General features: G+C 40.0%; 1 protein-coding gene across 1 annotated transcript; it reads right to left on the bottom strand.

Moving 5' to 3' along the window:
- Nucleotides 1–7623: 7623 nt before the first annotated feature.
- Nucleotides 7624–12955, bottom strand: si:dkey-56m19.5 (proteoglycan 4). Its single transcript, XM_048184671.1, has 2 exons — nucleotides 12745–12955; nucleotides 7624–10342 (listed from the first exon to the last, which is right to left on the bottom strand). Exon 2 carries the CDS (start codon nucleotides 10334–10336, stop codon nucleotides 8435–8437), a length of 1902 nt encoding a protein of 633 aa, XP_048040628.1. The 5' UTR covers nucleotides 10337–10342; nucleotides 12745–12955; the 3' UTR covers nucleotides 7624–8434.
- Nucleotides 12956–14216: the final 1261 nt, after the last annotated feature.

Raw genomic sequence — 14216 nt, 5'->3', positions numbered from 1 at the left:
ATATCAAATGTTGAAGGTGAGACATTTTGAAATGTCATGCCAAATATTGGCTCATTTTGGATTTCATGAGAGCTACAAATTCCAAAAAAGTTGGGACAGGTAGCAATAAGAGGCCGGAAAAGTTAAATGTACATATAAGGAACAGCTGGAGGACCAATTTGCAACTTATTAAGTCAATTGGCAACATGATTGGGTATAAAAAGAGCCTCTCAGAGTGGCATTGTCTCTCAGAAGTCAAGATGGGCAGAGGATCACCAATTCCCCCAATGCTGCAGCCAAAAATAGTGAAGCAATATCAGAAAGGAGTTTCTCAGAGAAAAATTGCAAAGAGTTTGAAATTATCATCATCTACAGTGCATAATATCATCCAAAGATTGAGAGAATCTGGAACAATCTCTGTGCGTAAGGGTCAAGGCCGGAAAACCATACTGGATGCCCGTGATCTTCGGGCCCTTAGACGGCACTGCATCACATACAGGAATGCTACTGTAATGTAAAACACAACATGGGCTCAGGAATACTTCCAGAAAACATTGTCGGTGAACACAATTCACTGTGCCATTTGCCGGCTAAAACTCTATAGGTCAAAAAAGAAGCCATATCTAAACATGATCCAGAAGCGCAGGTGTTTTCTTTGGGCCAAGGCTCATTTAAAATGGACTATGGCAAAGTGGAAAACTGTTCTGTGGTCAGACGAATCAAAATTTGAAGTTCTTTTTGGAAAACTGGGACGCCATGTCATCCGGAATAAAGAGGACAAGGACAACCCAAGTTGTTATCAGCGCTCAGTTCAGAAGCCTGCATCTCTGATGGTATGGGGTTGCATGAGTGCGTGTGGCATGGGCAGCTTACACATCTGGAAAGGCACCATCAATGCTGAAAGGTATATCCAAGTTCTAGAACAACATATGCTCCCATCCAGACGTCGTCTCTTTCAGAGAAGACCTTGCATTTTCCAACATGACAACGGCAGACCACATACTGCATCAATTACAACATCATGGCTGCGTAGAAGAAGGATCCGGGTACTGAAATGGCCAGCCTGCAGTCCAGATCTTTCACCCATAGAAAACATTTGGTGCATCATAAAGAGGAAGATGCGACAAAGAAGACCTGAGACAGTTGAGCAACTAGAAGCCTGTATTAGACAAGAATGGGACAATATTCCTATTCCTAAACTTGAGCAACTTGTCTCCTCAGTCCCCAGATGTTTGCAGACTGTTATAAAAAGAAGAGGGGATGCTACACAGTGGTAAACATGGCCTTGTCCCAACTTTTCTGAGATGTGTTGATGCCATGAAATTTAAAATCTACTTATTTTTCCCTTCTCAATGGGAACGCCTTCAGCGTGAGCTGGTGTCTGAGTCATGTGTAATGCATGAACGAAGTCAGGTGACGCAACGTCGTGCGTAATCATCTCTATTTTGTCTTCAGAAGCTGCTTTGTCTGTCACTTTATGTGCAAACTTTATGTCTCTGTCTGTTTTAGAGCAGAAGTGAAAATGAGAAAAAAAAAAAAACATGTCACAGAAATTTAGGAGATGTGTCTCCTTGTGCCCCCAATCTATTCCTGGGGACGATGGACATGTCTTTTTTTTTTTGTCTCAGAGAGGAGCATGCTCGATCAGCTCTTGAGGGATATGATTGTTCTCACTGCAAGCGTTTCAGTATAAGCTCTGCTCCCGCCTCACCCTCCTTTGGAGCTGCTTGACAAGCCTGAGATGGGCACTGCTCTTTCTCTTGCTCTGTTTACACACTCCGTAGGCCCTGTTCTAGATTTGGAAGCTCCCTCTGCAATTTGGACCTGTCACTGTTGAGATCGTATATGAGCCATGCTGAATGTCCTGGGGAAATGAGCTCTAAAGATGACTGTGATGGTGGTAAAAAGCATCAGCTCAAATTAAACTTTTCTGAGTCAAAATGTAACAAAATATGCTTTCATCTATTTTTTTTGTAATTGTTATTACAATTACAAAGCGTTTTATACTATTGTGGCAGTTAGAGATCCATCCGTGTTAGAGATCCGTGTCTTTAAAGACCCAAATATGTAATAATGATTGAAACATTAGTGCATTTAAAGGGTTAGTTCACCCTAAAATTAAAATAATGTAATTTATTACTCACCCTTATGTTGTTGGACACCCGTAAGACCTTCATTCATCTTCGGAACACAAATTAAGATATTGTTGATGGAGTCCGATGGCTCAGTGAGGCTTCTGTTGAGAGCAAAACCATTGAAACTGTCAAGATTCATAAAGGTTCTAAAAACATATTTGAAACAGTTCATGTGAGTTCAGTGGTTCTATCTTAATTTTATAAAGTGACAAGTATACTGTTTATGCACCAAAAAAACAAATTAACGACTTTTCAACAGTATCTAGTGATGGGCCAGTTTCAAAACACTGATTCATGAAGCTTCTGAGCTTTATGAATCTTTGGTTTTGAATCAGTGATTCAGATCTCCTATCAAATGGCTAAACTGCTGAAATCACGTGACGTTGGCACTCCGATCCACTGAGTCAATTCGTAAAGCTCTGAAGCATTGTTTTGAAACTGGCCCAGCACTAGATAGTGTTGAAAAGTCATTATTTATTTATTTTTTTTGGCACACAAAAAGTATTCTTGTTGCTTTATAATATTAAGATAGAACCACTGAACTCACATGAACTGTTTCAAATATGTTTTTAGTACCTTTGTGGATCATGAGAGTTTCAATTGCTTTGCTCTAAATAGAGGCCTCACTGAGCCATCGTATTTCATCAAAAATATCTTAATTTGTGTTCTGAAGATGAATTAAGGTCTTATGGGTGTAGAACGACATGAGGGTCTTTTGGATAAAACTGCTTTTAGTGCCACTCACTTGTCATTTCACTTTGAAAGTGTCGCCAAATGTCCACAGGGATGTTTTTCCAATGAGCCTGGGTTATTTTTATTGGATGGGCAAAAACAGTTGAAAGATTTCTTAGAATATCTTTTATGTTCCTCATATCGAAGAAAATAATGGAACAATAGGAGGGCGAGTAAATGATTTCCATCCAAGATCTGATACTGTCCTTATACCTTATAGCTCACACACACAGTGACTAAAATATACACTTCTTTTTATGTATTTCTCTTTTTTTCTTGTTGCCTCTAGGTCATGTTGAAAGGATCCCATTTATAAGAAAAGCTCACAATGTCATATTACCATTGGGAATTTCTTTAAGGCCAAACCTTTCAAATTGTTACTGTGGCAGTTTATGAATCATGGCAGAAGTGAATTTGAATTGGGCAGAATTTAGTTTCAAATGTAAATGTTCTCTGTAAAGATTTTGTGAACTTTTGATGAATAATGGCAATAAAGCCTGGAAATAATAATTATTTGGCTGGTTTACAAGCCAACAGGCTTGTGTGACATTTCCCAGAAGTCTTTGTGGCAGCACAAAAACTATAAAATTCACAGATATTGCAAAGCTACACAGAGATTGTGCTTCATTTGCTCTTTATTTTGTTGCAAAAGTGCAAAAAACCCTTCCTGTCTTTATCAGCAACTGAAAAAGTGATAGAGAGATATTTTTTAAACCAAAATAACACATCACTTCTGAGTTTGTATGTGAGTATGGTCTTTTCAGGATGACTTCACAAAATTAATTTTGGATTGTATGACGAATTCAGTTTGTCTGGAATAATCAAATCATTGACAACTCAGTTTTATTATGATGTACATTTATGACTAACCAGCATGTGAATGTGGTTGTTTTGTTTTACTTGAAGAAGAAGTTCTGATGAGTGAACACTGCTACTTCCCTCTGATTACATAATGACTGTATTGTAGGTTTCGAATACATTGTAACCAGCAGACTGTTTTCTACATGGAAGGGCAGGAATGTGAGATTTCAATGGCTCTCTGTTTCTAACCTGCCTACATTGGCATTTTGCTCAAGGTGACTGAGCTCAACATAGTTTTAATATTTAATCTTAAACACACACACACACACTCCTTACATACCCAGTGCCACTGTTCACCTGGCTTAGTAAAGGGAAAAGCATGTTGGATCATCCAGCTGTGTTCATGGTGCTGATTTTAACTATGACTTTGCAAGATACAGTTTGAGTCAGGGGTAGCACTAGACTAGACCTTTTTACTGGGGCACAAGTGAAATACCCAGTGAAATACTGCCGTGCCCCAGTAAGATATTACTGATAAATCCTTGTCTGAAGGTAGAGATTACCATATACCAGCCCGAGAATAATTTCTCCAGATAAGACAGCAATCATGTCACATGTGTTTTCTGTCAGCTATTTAGAATCAGAATTAGCCATACCAAATTTGCGAATTGCCCTAGTTTAGTGATTTTTTAATCTATAATACCTGCAAAGAGAAGTTTAACAGCAAACACAATCAGTTTGGCTGGATCATTGCACTGTTCAGGGGAAAAATGAGCTCTGCTTAACACGTGGCTCCTTCCTCTGTTTAATGGTCTAGAATGATTGAGTGTCAGGGTATAAAATGCTCTCTCTACTAATGGCTGAGTGGAGAAGGAAGAGAAGAAGGGGGTTGGGCGGCACGACAAAGACACATCTTCCCCCATAGAGGCTCCATGCTGGGGCTGTCACCAGCTTGCACACATACACACACACACACAGAACCCCCACTCTCACACTGTCTTCCCTTTTCTCACCTCTCAAATGTGCATTTGGCTGGGTCTGTTACAAAAGTGTGCTGCAGAGCTTGAATAGACAACTGGCCAGGCAGGGGAACTGTGCAATCTATATAGGCAGGAGGTGGGAGAGAGAGCGCAATAGAGGGGAAAGGGCAAGGAGGCAGACCCAGCCCTCTCGGTGGCCATTAAGCTAACTCGTGGATCAATACTGGTTGTAAGTATGAGTGAGCTCAGGCTGAAAGCCTTCTGCGGACCCGCATATAATGACAGCCTTATAGAGCAGCTGCACAGATGGGCAGAGCATTGCCTGGCCATGAATCACAAAGGGAGTGAGAGAATAAGAGAGGAGTAGTAAAAACAATGGGAATCCCCCGTGGAGTTTTTGTAGTTTTTTTTTTTTTTTTTTTTTTACATTTTGGTTTTTGAACTTGCCTTTCGAGGATAGAATTCAGTATTAGAAAGAAGTCAGTTTATTCTCCAGCGTGTACTGCTGCAATACTGGTGTGACCTGGACCACAGTCACCCATTGACTTTCATCTGTAGGGATCAAAAGGCCTTCTTGTAGTCATGTGATATGGATTTAGAAAGAAACCACACATTTTTTGTCAGTGTCAGGGTGTAAGACTTTTGTTCGCATTTTTCTCGCTCTCTCTCTATTTATTCCTCCCTTTTACTACTTTATCGCCATTCAAATCAATAATTTTTTATGGGCATTTCACATTGCAAAAATCTAACAATTAAAAGTATATAGAAAGAAATAAAAGTAAATATTTGGCATTATATTATTTTCCTGAAACACTGCCAGATCACAACCACATCAAAATATCACACAATGACAACGCATTTTAGCACAATTTGTGAAATCTAAATCTCCCACTACGTCTATTTTTTCCAATTTTTCCATTTTTTTTTTTTTTATTTTTTTTGCCAAAAAAAGTTGTCTTTAAAGTCAAGATCTGAGAGAAATTAAATTGATTATTGAAAAGAAAAAATGTAGGGCAGGGACTTTGGTTGTTGACTTTGGTCTACTGGTTGTTGGCTTGGATAGAGGCAGAACATAATTCAACCTGAAGTTGATTAAAAGGGGCAGCGTTTTTTTTTTTTAGTGATTGGATTCAATGATTGGCAAAGTCATGCATACATCACAAGAGAGTCTGTCATTTCACCGGAAGATTGAGTTACGACATATTGATTAAAAATTACAAGTTAAAAAAAATGAATTTAAAAAAAAATGAAAAAGCATGGATGAATCGTTCACAATAAGATCAATAAAATGCATTTAGAAAATAGAGTGAATATCCATTTCATGCCGACTTTAAATCTTTTTAAGTGACATAATACTTTTAATGCATGTGCCAGATATGGCTTTAATTTTTACCAAGGAAGGGGAATTTATATTATGGGGAGTGAAAGTGAAAGATCAAATGTCCTCGTGTGTCAGGAACAGGAAAGCACGTAGAGTTTTGTGCCAAGGAACCAGTATAGAACACATAGTGCTGGTGTCTCCAAGCACTGCAGCTGCGGCTGCACAACTATGCACTGTGTAGAGAGCCTTTAAATCAAGATGCAGGGCCTCTCATCTGTTGTGCATGAAAGCTAAGGAAAAGAGAGGGGGAATAAGGGAGGAAGGGAGCGAGAGAGAGCGAAAGTTAAGGAAGGAAGGAACCGTGCTCCCCAAGCACAGTAAGATGGGACCAGGAAACTGGACACCTTGTATAGAAAATTCCTCACACTGGACCTCTCCTTTTAAATCTGCAAACCAGAGATTTCTTTTTGGTGATAAACAGCGGTTTGTGTAAAAGCACTTTATAGGAACCCTAAGAACTTACAGTGCAAGATATTATAGCATTTTTTCACGTACAACAAAAAACTTTAATAGATAGTTCATGCTCAACTAAATAATAAATAGCATTTTCTTAACAAAATACACTTTATCCATTCTCATCTCACAAATGTTAAACAGAGAATAAGTGACTGTGACTCTGAAAAACACTGAAGCCAGTGAGTTCATTCACCCATCCCACCCCCACCCCCACCCCCCTCAGCTTTAGAGAACATTCCTTTCATAAATCTGTATGCCTGTGTGTGTGTGTGTGTGTGTTTTTTTTTTTTTTTTTTTTTTAGAAACCTGAGAATTCGTGCTTGGTATGTGGAGGAGCTCATTATGGTGCCTGCGGAGGGCACTTGGGAACCTTCAGATATTTCCAGCATCTTCTCTAGCAAAGCTTTTCTCATGCTTCTCCTCTCATGCTAACAGACACACACACACACAGTGGTACAAACATACCCTGCAATCAGTTCTGTGCATTAGCACTTATGTGCAAAAGCCTCTCTTTTCTTTTAGATAGTAGGTGAGAGTAACTCGTTCACAGTACTTGTTTTTTAGTTTTTTTTTTAGTTTATTGAGCTCTACATGTTCCATGTTCTTAATTTGTTCATGCATTTTCCTTTTTATGTAGAGGCTGTTAATTGTGTGTATGTGTACATGTAAAAATGTCTGAAGGTATTATCTTGTTTGTCATGGCCACTCTCTCCCTTTCTACACTGTCAGAGCTCCTCCTTTCAAGAAGAGACCTTTCTCAGTCCTGTGCCCCCCAGAGCGACATCACCCTCTTGTTATCCTAAAACCTCTTTCCTCCTGTGAAGAATGAAAATACATTCCCCTGTTTTACCACAACCAGTTTGCTGAGTTAAGCCTCTGAACAGACATTTGCATTCACGGACATGTTCCATGTTACTCAAAACAACACGTGTCTGAGGCCCAGCCCCATAGAACAAATTTACAAAGTCAATGACTCTTGGGACATTGTCGAAATGGTGACCTGCCAGTCAGATCTCTACTATCACACAAAATGGAGGAAAACAGGCCTTGAACGTAACTATTGCAGCTGTCTGCAGTACACTACTCTTCTATTAATTCAGAGCCAACACTGCACATGCTGAGCACATGCTATTGAAACAAAATGGGTTTGATCTACGCATGACATTGCATCATACATTTATTTGAAATACTCTTTTAAGTATTACAGGTTCCACCCATTCAGCACAACATTCACAAAAGTGCAAAAAAGAAAAGGAAGAAGAAAAAAAAACATTTTTATGGTATAACAGATTGTTTTATTTTCTAAGCCAAGCCATTAAGTTAAAATGAACATTACCCACTGATTCTCCCAACATGAAAATTTCAAAATGCTTCATCCTCAAATCTCCATATTAAATGGTGACAGAAATGTGGTCTAAATTAGATTATATACTATTAAATGCTAATCCAATAAACCATTTCATTATGCATCAGGCTCACACACAAAAGATGATTCTGTTCATTCAATTCATTTTTTACCATTGTTACTATCCAGCATTTCCGTACTGCCATCTTGTTTTTTAATTTTATTTTCTGTTCATATGTAATCATCATCTCCCTGGCTTACATATTCAACCAGGCCTGCAAGCTCACCCTCTTCGATGACAGCAGGACACCGGCCACAAAGACTTCAAAGACCATCCGCTCTCTCTCTCTCTCTCTCTCTCTCTCTCTCTCTCTCTCCCTCCCTCCCATTTTCTTTTAGGCTTTGACCCTCACTGTTTCATTCTTTTTTTTGTTTCTCGCACTCTTAGCTCTTGGGTGGTTGTATTTCTTTTTGGTTAACCAGAAATTCCTTTGCCTGAGAGAACACAACAGGCATTTTTCACATTTATTTTCAGAAAGCCTGTGTTGTCAGACGATTGTTTCATTTGTTTGTTTGCATCAATATGGGATTCACATTTAAGGTTTGTTTCTCAGATTAAATCGACTCACTGTGGCACCTCTACCATGTCGCCAATTGGAGATGGAACCTGAATGTCAGCAGCCAAACTCAAGTCCTTTTTCATTTCACAGTCACTCAGCTCTTGAGGAGGTTCTTTGTCCTTCACCCCATTTACACATGCCTCAACCGGGGACTCAAGGACATCTGAAGGAGCTATGTCTGGTGCCTGCTCATGGCATTCCCCATTTACCTTAGGGGGAGCTGACACAGATTCCTCTGCTGAGCCAGCACTTTCACAGTCTCCATTATTCAGCTTCTCATCTGTGACAGTCGGGGCAGGTTCCTCAAGGCAGAGATCATTGGTTGAGGTTGATTCTAAGATGACAATAGTGGGAATGGACTCCTCTGCAATATTTTGCTCTGCCGTAGGTTCAGGTTGTGTTGGCTCTGAGGGTGGCTCAGGATTTGCTTCTGTTAGTGTGACCTCAGGAGGTGCAGCAGTTTCAGATTCAGGCTCTGTGACTGGTGTGGGTTTTTCTGGGGAAGGCACAGCCATCTCAACCTCTGCCGCACTCAATGCCTCAGAAACAGGTTCTGGCACTGGGGTAGACTCGGTGACTGGCTCTGGAGCTGCTGCCTCAGTGACAGTCTCTGGTTCTGGTGTGACCTCTGTGGTTTCTGTAATTTTTTCAGACAATTCACTGGTATTTGCAACCTCCTCAACCACCTTCTCTACTACCTCCTCTGTGACAGGTTCCACTGGCGAAGCTGCAAGTTGATGCGATGATACAGGCTCCTCTGGCACAGGTGCAGAATCCTCAAGTGCAGCTGCAGATTCCTCAGCCTTGGGGGTTGTTGCATGTTCCTCAGGTGCAGCTGCAGGTGGCTCGGCCACAACTGCTGGTTTCTCAGATAGTATTATAGGTTCCTCTGCCACTGGTGCCACTGACTCAGCCTCAAGTTCTTCATGTGTAGCTGGAGGTTCCTCTTTCACTGGTGTCTTCGGGGCAGCAGCTGGTTCTTCTGTTGCAGCCAAAGGTTTCTCTGTCACTGCTGCCTCTGGTACAGCAGCCGGTTCCTGGAGTGTAGCTGCAGATTCCTCTGATTCTGGTGCAGTTTCTGGTTCCTCAGGTGCAGCTGCAGGTTCTTTTGTCACTGGTTGCTCTGGTGCAGCTGTAGGTTCCCCAGCTGCTGGTTCCTTAGGTGCAGCTGAAGACTCCTCAGCTGCTGATGCTTCTGGTGCAGCTTCAGGTTCCTCAGCTGCTGGTTCCTTAGGTGCAGCTGAAGACTCCTCAGCTGCTGATGCTTCTGGTGCAGCTTCAGGTTCCTCAGCTGCTGATGCTTCTGGTGCAGCTTCAGGTTCCTCAGCTGCTGGTTCCTTAGGTGCTGATACCTCTGGCGCAGTTATTGGTGTCACTACTGCAGCTACTGAACCCTCTGGTGCAGCTGCTGATGTCTCTGCTGCAGCTGCTGATACCTCTGCTGCAGCTGCTGATACCTCTGCTGCTGGTACCTCCTGTGTAGCAGCTGTTGTCTCTACTGCTGTTGCCTCAGATGCAGATGCTGGTACCTCTGTTGCTTGTGACTCTGGCACAGCTGTAGGCTTTACAGCTGCTGGTTCCTCAGGAGCACTTGCTGGTTCTTTAGGTGCAGCAGTAGATGCCTCTGTTGTAGCCACTTGTTTTTCTGGCGCAGCATCATCCTTCTTCACCTCTGCTTGTGCTGTTGAAGGAGATGCAGTCTTCTCATCTGGTGCTTCAGACTCCACCACTGGTGCTGCTGCTGCACTTACTGCAGCAGCCTCCTGTGGTGCAGCCACTGCCTCAGTCACAGGGGTCTCTGCCTTCTTCTCAGCTGGTTCAACTGCTGCCACAGAACTCTCCTCTTTCTTCTCTTTAGGGTCACTGACATCATATCCCTTCTTCCGTTTGCTTATCTTGCCTCCCATTATGATCTGTGGGAGCAGAAGAACATCTTATGTAAGCTATAAACATCACTGAATTTTAATATATTTATACATTTGGCAAATGCTTTTATCCAAAGCAATATGCATTATCATTACTATTCAAAAAAACATTCTTAAAGTGTTAACGCAGCATGTGATGATTGTATATAATGGGGTAGAATGATTTCGAATAGAAGTACAGCACTTTTAACTTCTGAATTCTTAAAAAGCTCGCCACCGAACCTACTGCTAATTTAAAACCAACAGGTCAGTGTATTTTATTATGTCTTATTATTGTTATTATGTTTTTAATTCTATGAATCTGTATACAGTTTTTCTACAATAAATAAAAAATTATTTAAAAAATCATTCACTTCTTTTGGCATATTTCATGTCTGGTTTGGTTAGTAAAGCCGCTTGGTTTGGGGAGGTAAGAAGATAAAATTTAGGGGAAAGGCTGATTATAGATAACATGAACTGAATCACATTTGGCCACATTTGTCAATGCTACTGATGCTACTTAATTCATTCTTTTGAAAATCCAATGAAAGGTTTCATTATACAACAGTATTCTTTTCTTGTAACTGGCAGGTAATCTAATTAAACTGTAGCAAGTTGATATGTTTTAATTAGGGCTGTCAAGCGATTAAAACGTTTAATCTAGGCTAATTAATTACATTATATCGCAATTTAATCGCACATAAAATTTGGCTGAGAAATTACCCCCAAAAGATTATTTAAAGTTGTTATTGTGTTAAAAGAGAAAAGCATCTAATAGACATTACAAAAAGTGGCTTTAGAAAGAAATATTTTATTTGATTTAACATAGAATTTATTACACATAAACTTTTAGGTTACAACGGTCATGATTTTTTTCAGAAGCTGCATCTGAATTAGTATATAGACATAGGAGCCATGTACACAACACTGTTTTCAACTAAAATTTGCATGTTATGTGTTCAGTCGGTGCGTAGTTTTTATTTACAAAGTGACATCACCAACTACTGGCCTGAGGGTGAGTAATTGTAAATAATTTTCATTTTTTTGGCAAACTATCCCCAAAATATGAAGTTATTATTTTTTTTTATGAAATTATACTCTAAGTAAGAAACAAAATCTGCCAGTAGGTGGTGGTAAATGTCTAAATGAGTAAGTTATTGAGTCATTCATTCCATTCTTTCAAACGGCTGATTCATTCAAGAATGAAGTAAATAGGTGTGTTTGACTTGAAGCAGTGCTGCGCAGACCGATTGGTGTATGATGTCAAAATCCCGCGAGAGCAATTAGACAGCAGACGGCTCTGGGCGGGGCGGGTGCGTTAAATCATTTTAACACGTTATTTTTCCATAACAAATTAAATAAAATAACGCATTAAATCGACAGCACTTAAATATATATGGAATTGCTTTCACATATATGCGGAATTATGAAAGTGTGCAAGGGATATGGCACTAATTGCAACCTTTTAAAAACCTGCAGTTATTGCAACTCAGCTGCAGCATGGTGGGGTTACAATAGGAGCTGTCCATAGTACTGCACTGGGGCAAACAAAGACCGGATACGCAGTCATACCCCAGTCCAATCTGCAAATGAGTTCAACCACTGAGATGTGCTGCCAATGTCAGCTCTCACTAAAGACAGTTTTTATTACAGCCTCTTACAGAGCTCTGTGCCAATAGGCTATGCTTCACAGCCTCCATTATGCCAGCAAATCTAGCTTGATGAACTTATTCATTAATATGATGTAAGGAAATCTCCTTAATGATGGTCTGAAAGTTATGTCCTTGAAGACGTGGTAAAATACCGGGAGCAAGAATGTCAAACCAAGCCTATCCCATGGCTGCGGGTTAACAATGTGCAATGACCTCCCCCCCCCCCCCCCCCAATTTGTGCATATTAACGCTTCCTATTTCCTTAAAACAATACTTTCCATAGAAATACGAAATAGAATTGATCGAAATACAAGGGGTTAAACTGCGTAAGAGCTACCTGTAACCCACAGCTCCATTTGAAAATAAATAAAATTCAAGCTTATATATATCACTTACATTTAGGCTACTTTAACTCATACTCAGTAGCTACATTTGAGACCAGTCACAAAATCCCATTATTATATTAAGAGCAGAAAGATTAAATGTGACATTTATAAAGTGACATTCAGACATTCTATTCCTAGAAATAATAATAAAAAAAAAAAACACATTCAGTTAATGAATAATCTAAATATGGGATGCTTTGTTGTACATTTTTAGTTTTCATGAGTGACATCTGAAAATAACGAGAACAAAGAACGGCTCGTGCAGTCTGCGTTCAGCTAGAATCTCGAGCCCCAATAAAACGCTTTGTTTGGTAAGTGATTTTTCCCCCGTTATTTAAACAGACGATAAAATCGCGACAAACATTTTACTAACCTGTTTCTCTGATTCTGTTGAACTCTGCGCGAAAGAGTGCGTTGAATGTACTTTCTTTTCTCCTGTAGAAGTGAATGTGATTCAGTCAGAGCCAGTCCTACTCTCTCCCTCAGGTCCAATCTGCGACTGGGCGTTTTTTCTTCTTTCACCCCTCCTGTTAAACCCACGGTTTGTGAGACATCTGTCGTTATCACAGCCTCTCCTGCCCACTGCCCACAATCCATATACCCTCCCTCTCCTTCTCCCTTCCCTTCCCCCTCACGTTGGGTGCATATTTTACTAGATTAGATGGGCTTTATAATGGGTTTTGGGAATAATGCCCCCTTTTCTTTCACTTTTTGAAGTGATCACTATAGCAACCGTATTCCTTTGACTTGAAGTTGGTGGGTTTGCCTTTTTTTTCCACCTGCCTGTTTGGTTTTAGCACACATTTCTCTCTCTCAATGTGTGTGTGTGTGTGTGTGTGTGTGTGTAAAGACAGGGGTAACAGCAATTCTCCACCCCCATGGCTTAAGGAGAGGAGAATGAAGTGAATTGTAAGCAGGACCTTCAAATTCAGTTGCACAGCGTTGTTTTAACAGTGATCCACAGACTGATCCTGTCCTAAGCAGTTATTCTGTTAAAGGAAGAACAACTAAAAGACATTTCAGTTGTTCTTATCTCGACAACTCCAAACTAATCAAATTCTCTGCGTGTCTGTAAACCACCAGTATATTGTTTCTGATTGACATTTTGTGTCACAAGGCAGAGAAGTCAAGAAATGTGTCATGAGGTCATTCCTAATATTACATTCCACTTTAAGCGGTCTGATACATGGCACTCTTGTGTAATTTGGCTGCTTGGTGTTAATAGTACAGGCAGAGGTGCAATGAAATTCTACTAGGCCCGTTCATGTGTACTCTAGAAATATGTAAATAAAATGAAAGATACATATAAAATCTTCTTCTTCACCTTTTATAATAGGCTTCAGACTCAACAACCATCGATTATTCTAAATGATGCTCTAAAATGAGAACATTTTGTCTTATGTGCCCTCCAACCACCATATGTTGAATATGTTTAAAAAGACATTTAAATACGAGACAGAAATCACAGTAAAGTTGTAGTAAACACTGTAAGTGATTTTTAACCTTACAATAAACTCAGAATCTTTGAGAAGCAATGAATTAGTAGACTTAATCAGAATGCAAAAACAGAAAAATAAAAGGTAAAGGATGGTCTGTGTCAATAATTATTATGTATATATAGTTTTTTTTTTTTTTCATCCCAGGCTCTTGATTAAATCACACCGAGGGGAGGAATGAACCAGTGCCACTCTTTCATCGCTGCTAGACACATGGAATGCGATGAAACATAGTCGTGAGAAACTAGTTTCCTCTCTCCAGTTCTGCGAGTTTTACAGCACAGCTTGCATTTTTTTGAACTGGGTTAAATGTCACGATTAGAAATCATACAATCTAACACAGGATTTT

The sequence above is a fragment of the Megalobrama amblycephala genome, linkage group LG3 (genome assembly GCF_018812025.1).
Source record: "Megalobrama amblycephala isolate DHTTF-2021 linkage group LG3, ASM1881202v1, whole genome shotgun sequence".
NCBI classification, from domain to species: Eukaryota; Metazoa; Chordata; class Actinopteri; order Cypriniformes; family Xenocyprididae; genus Megalobrama; species Megalobrama amblycephala.
This window is presented reverse-complemented; position numbering and strand designations above follow the sequence as displayed.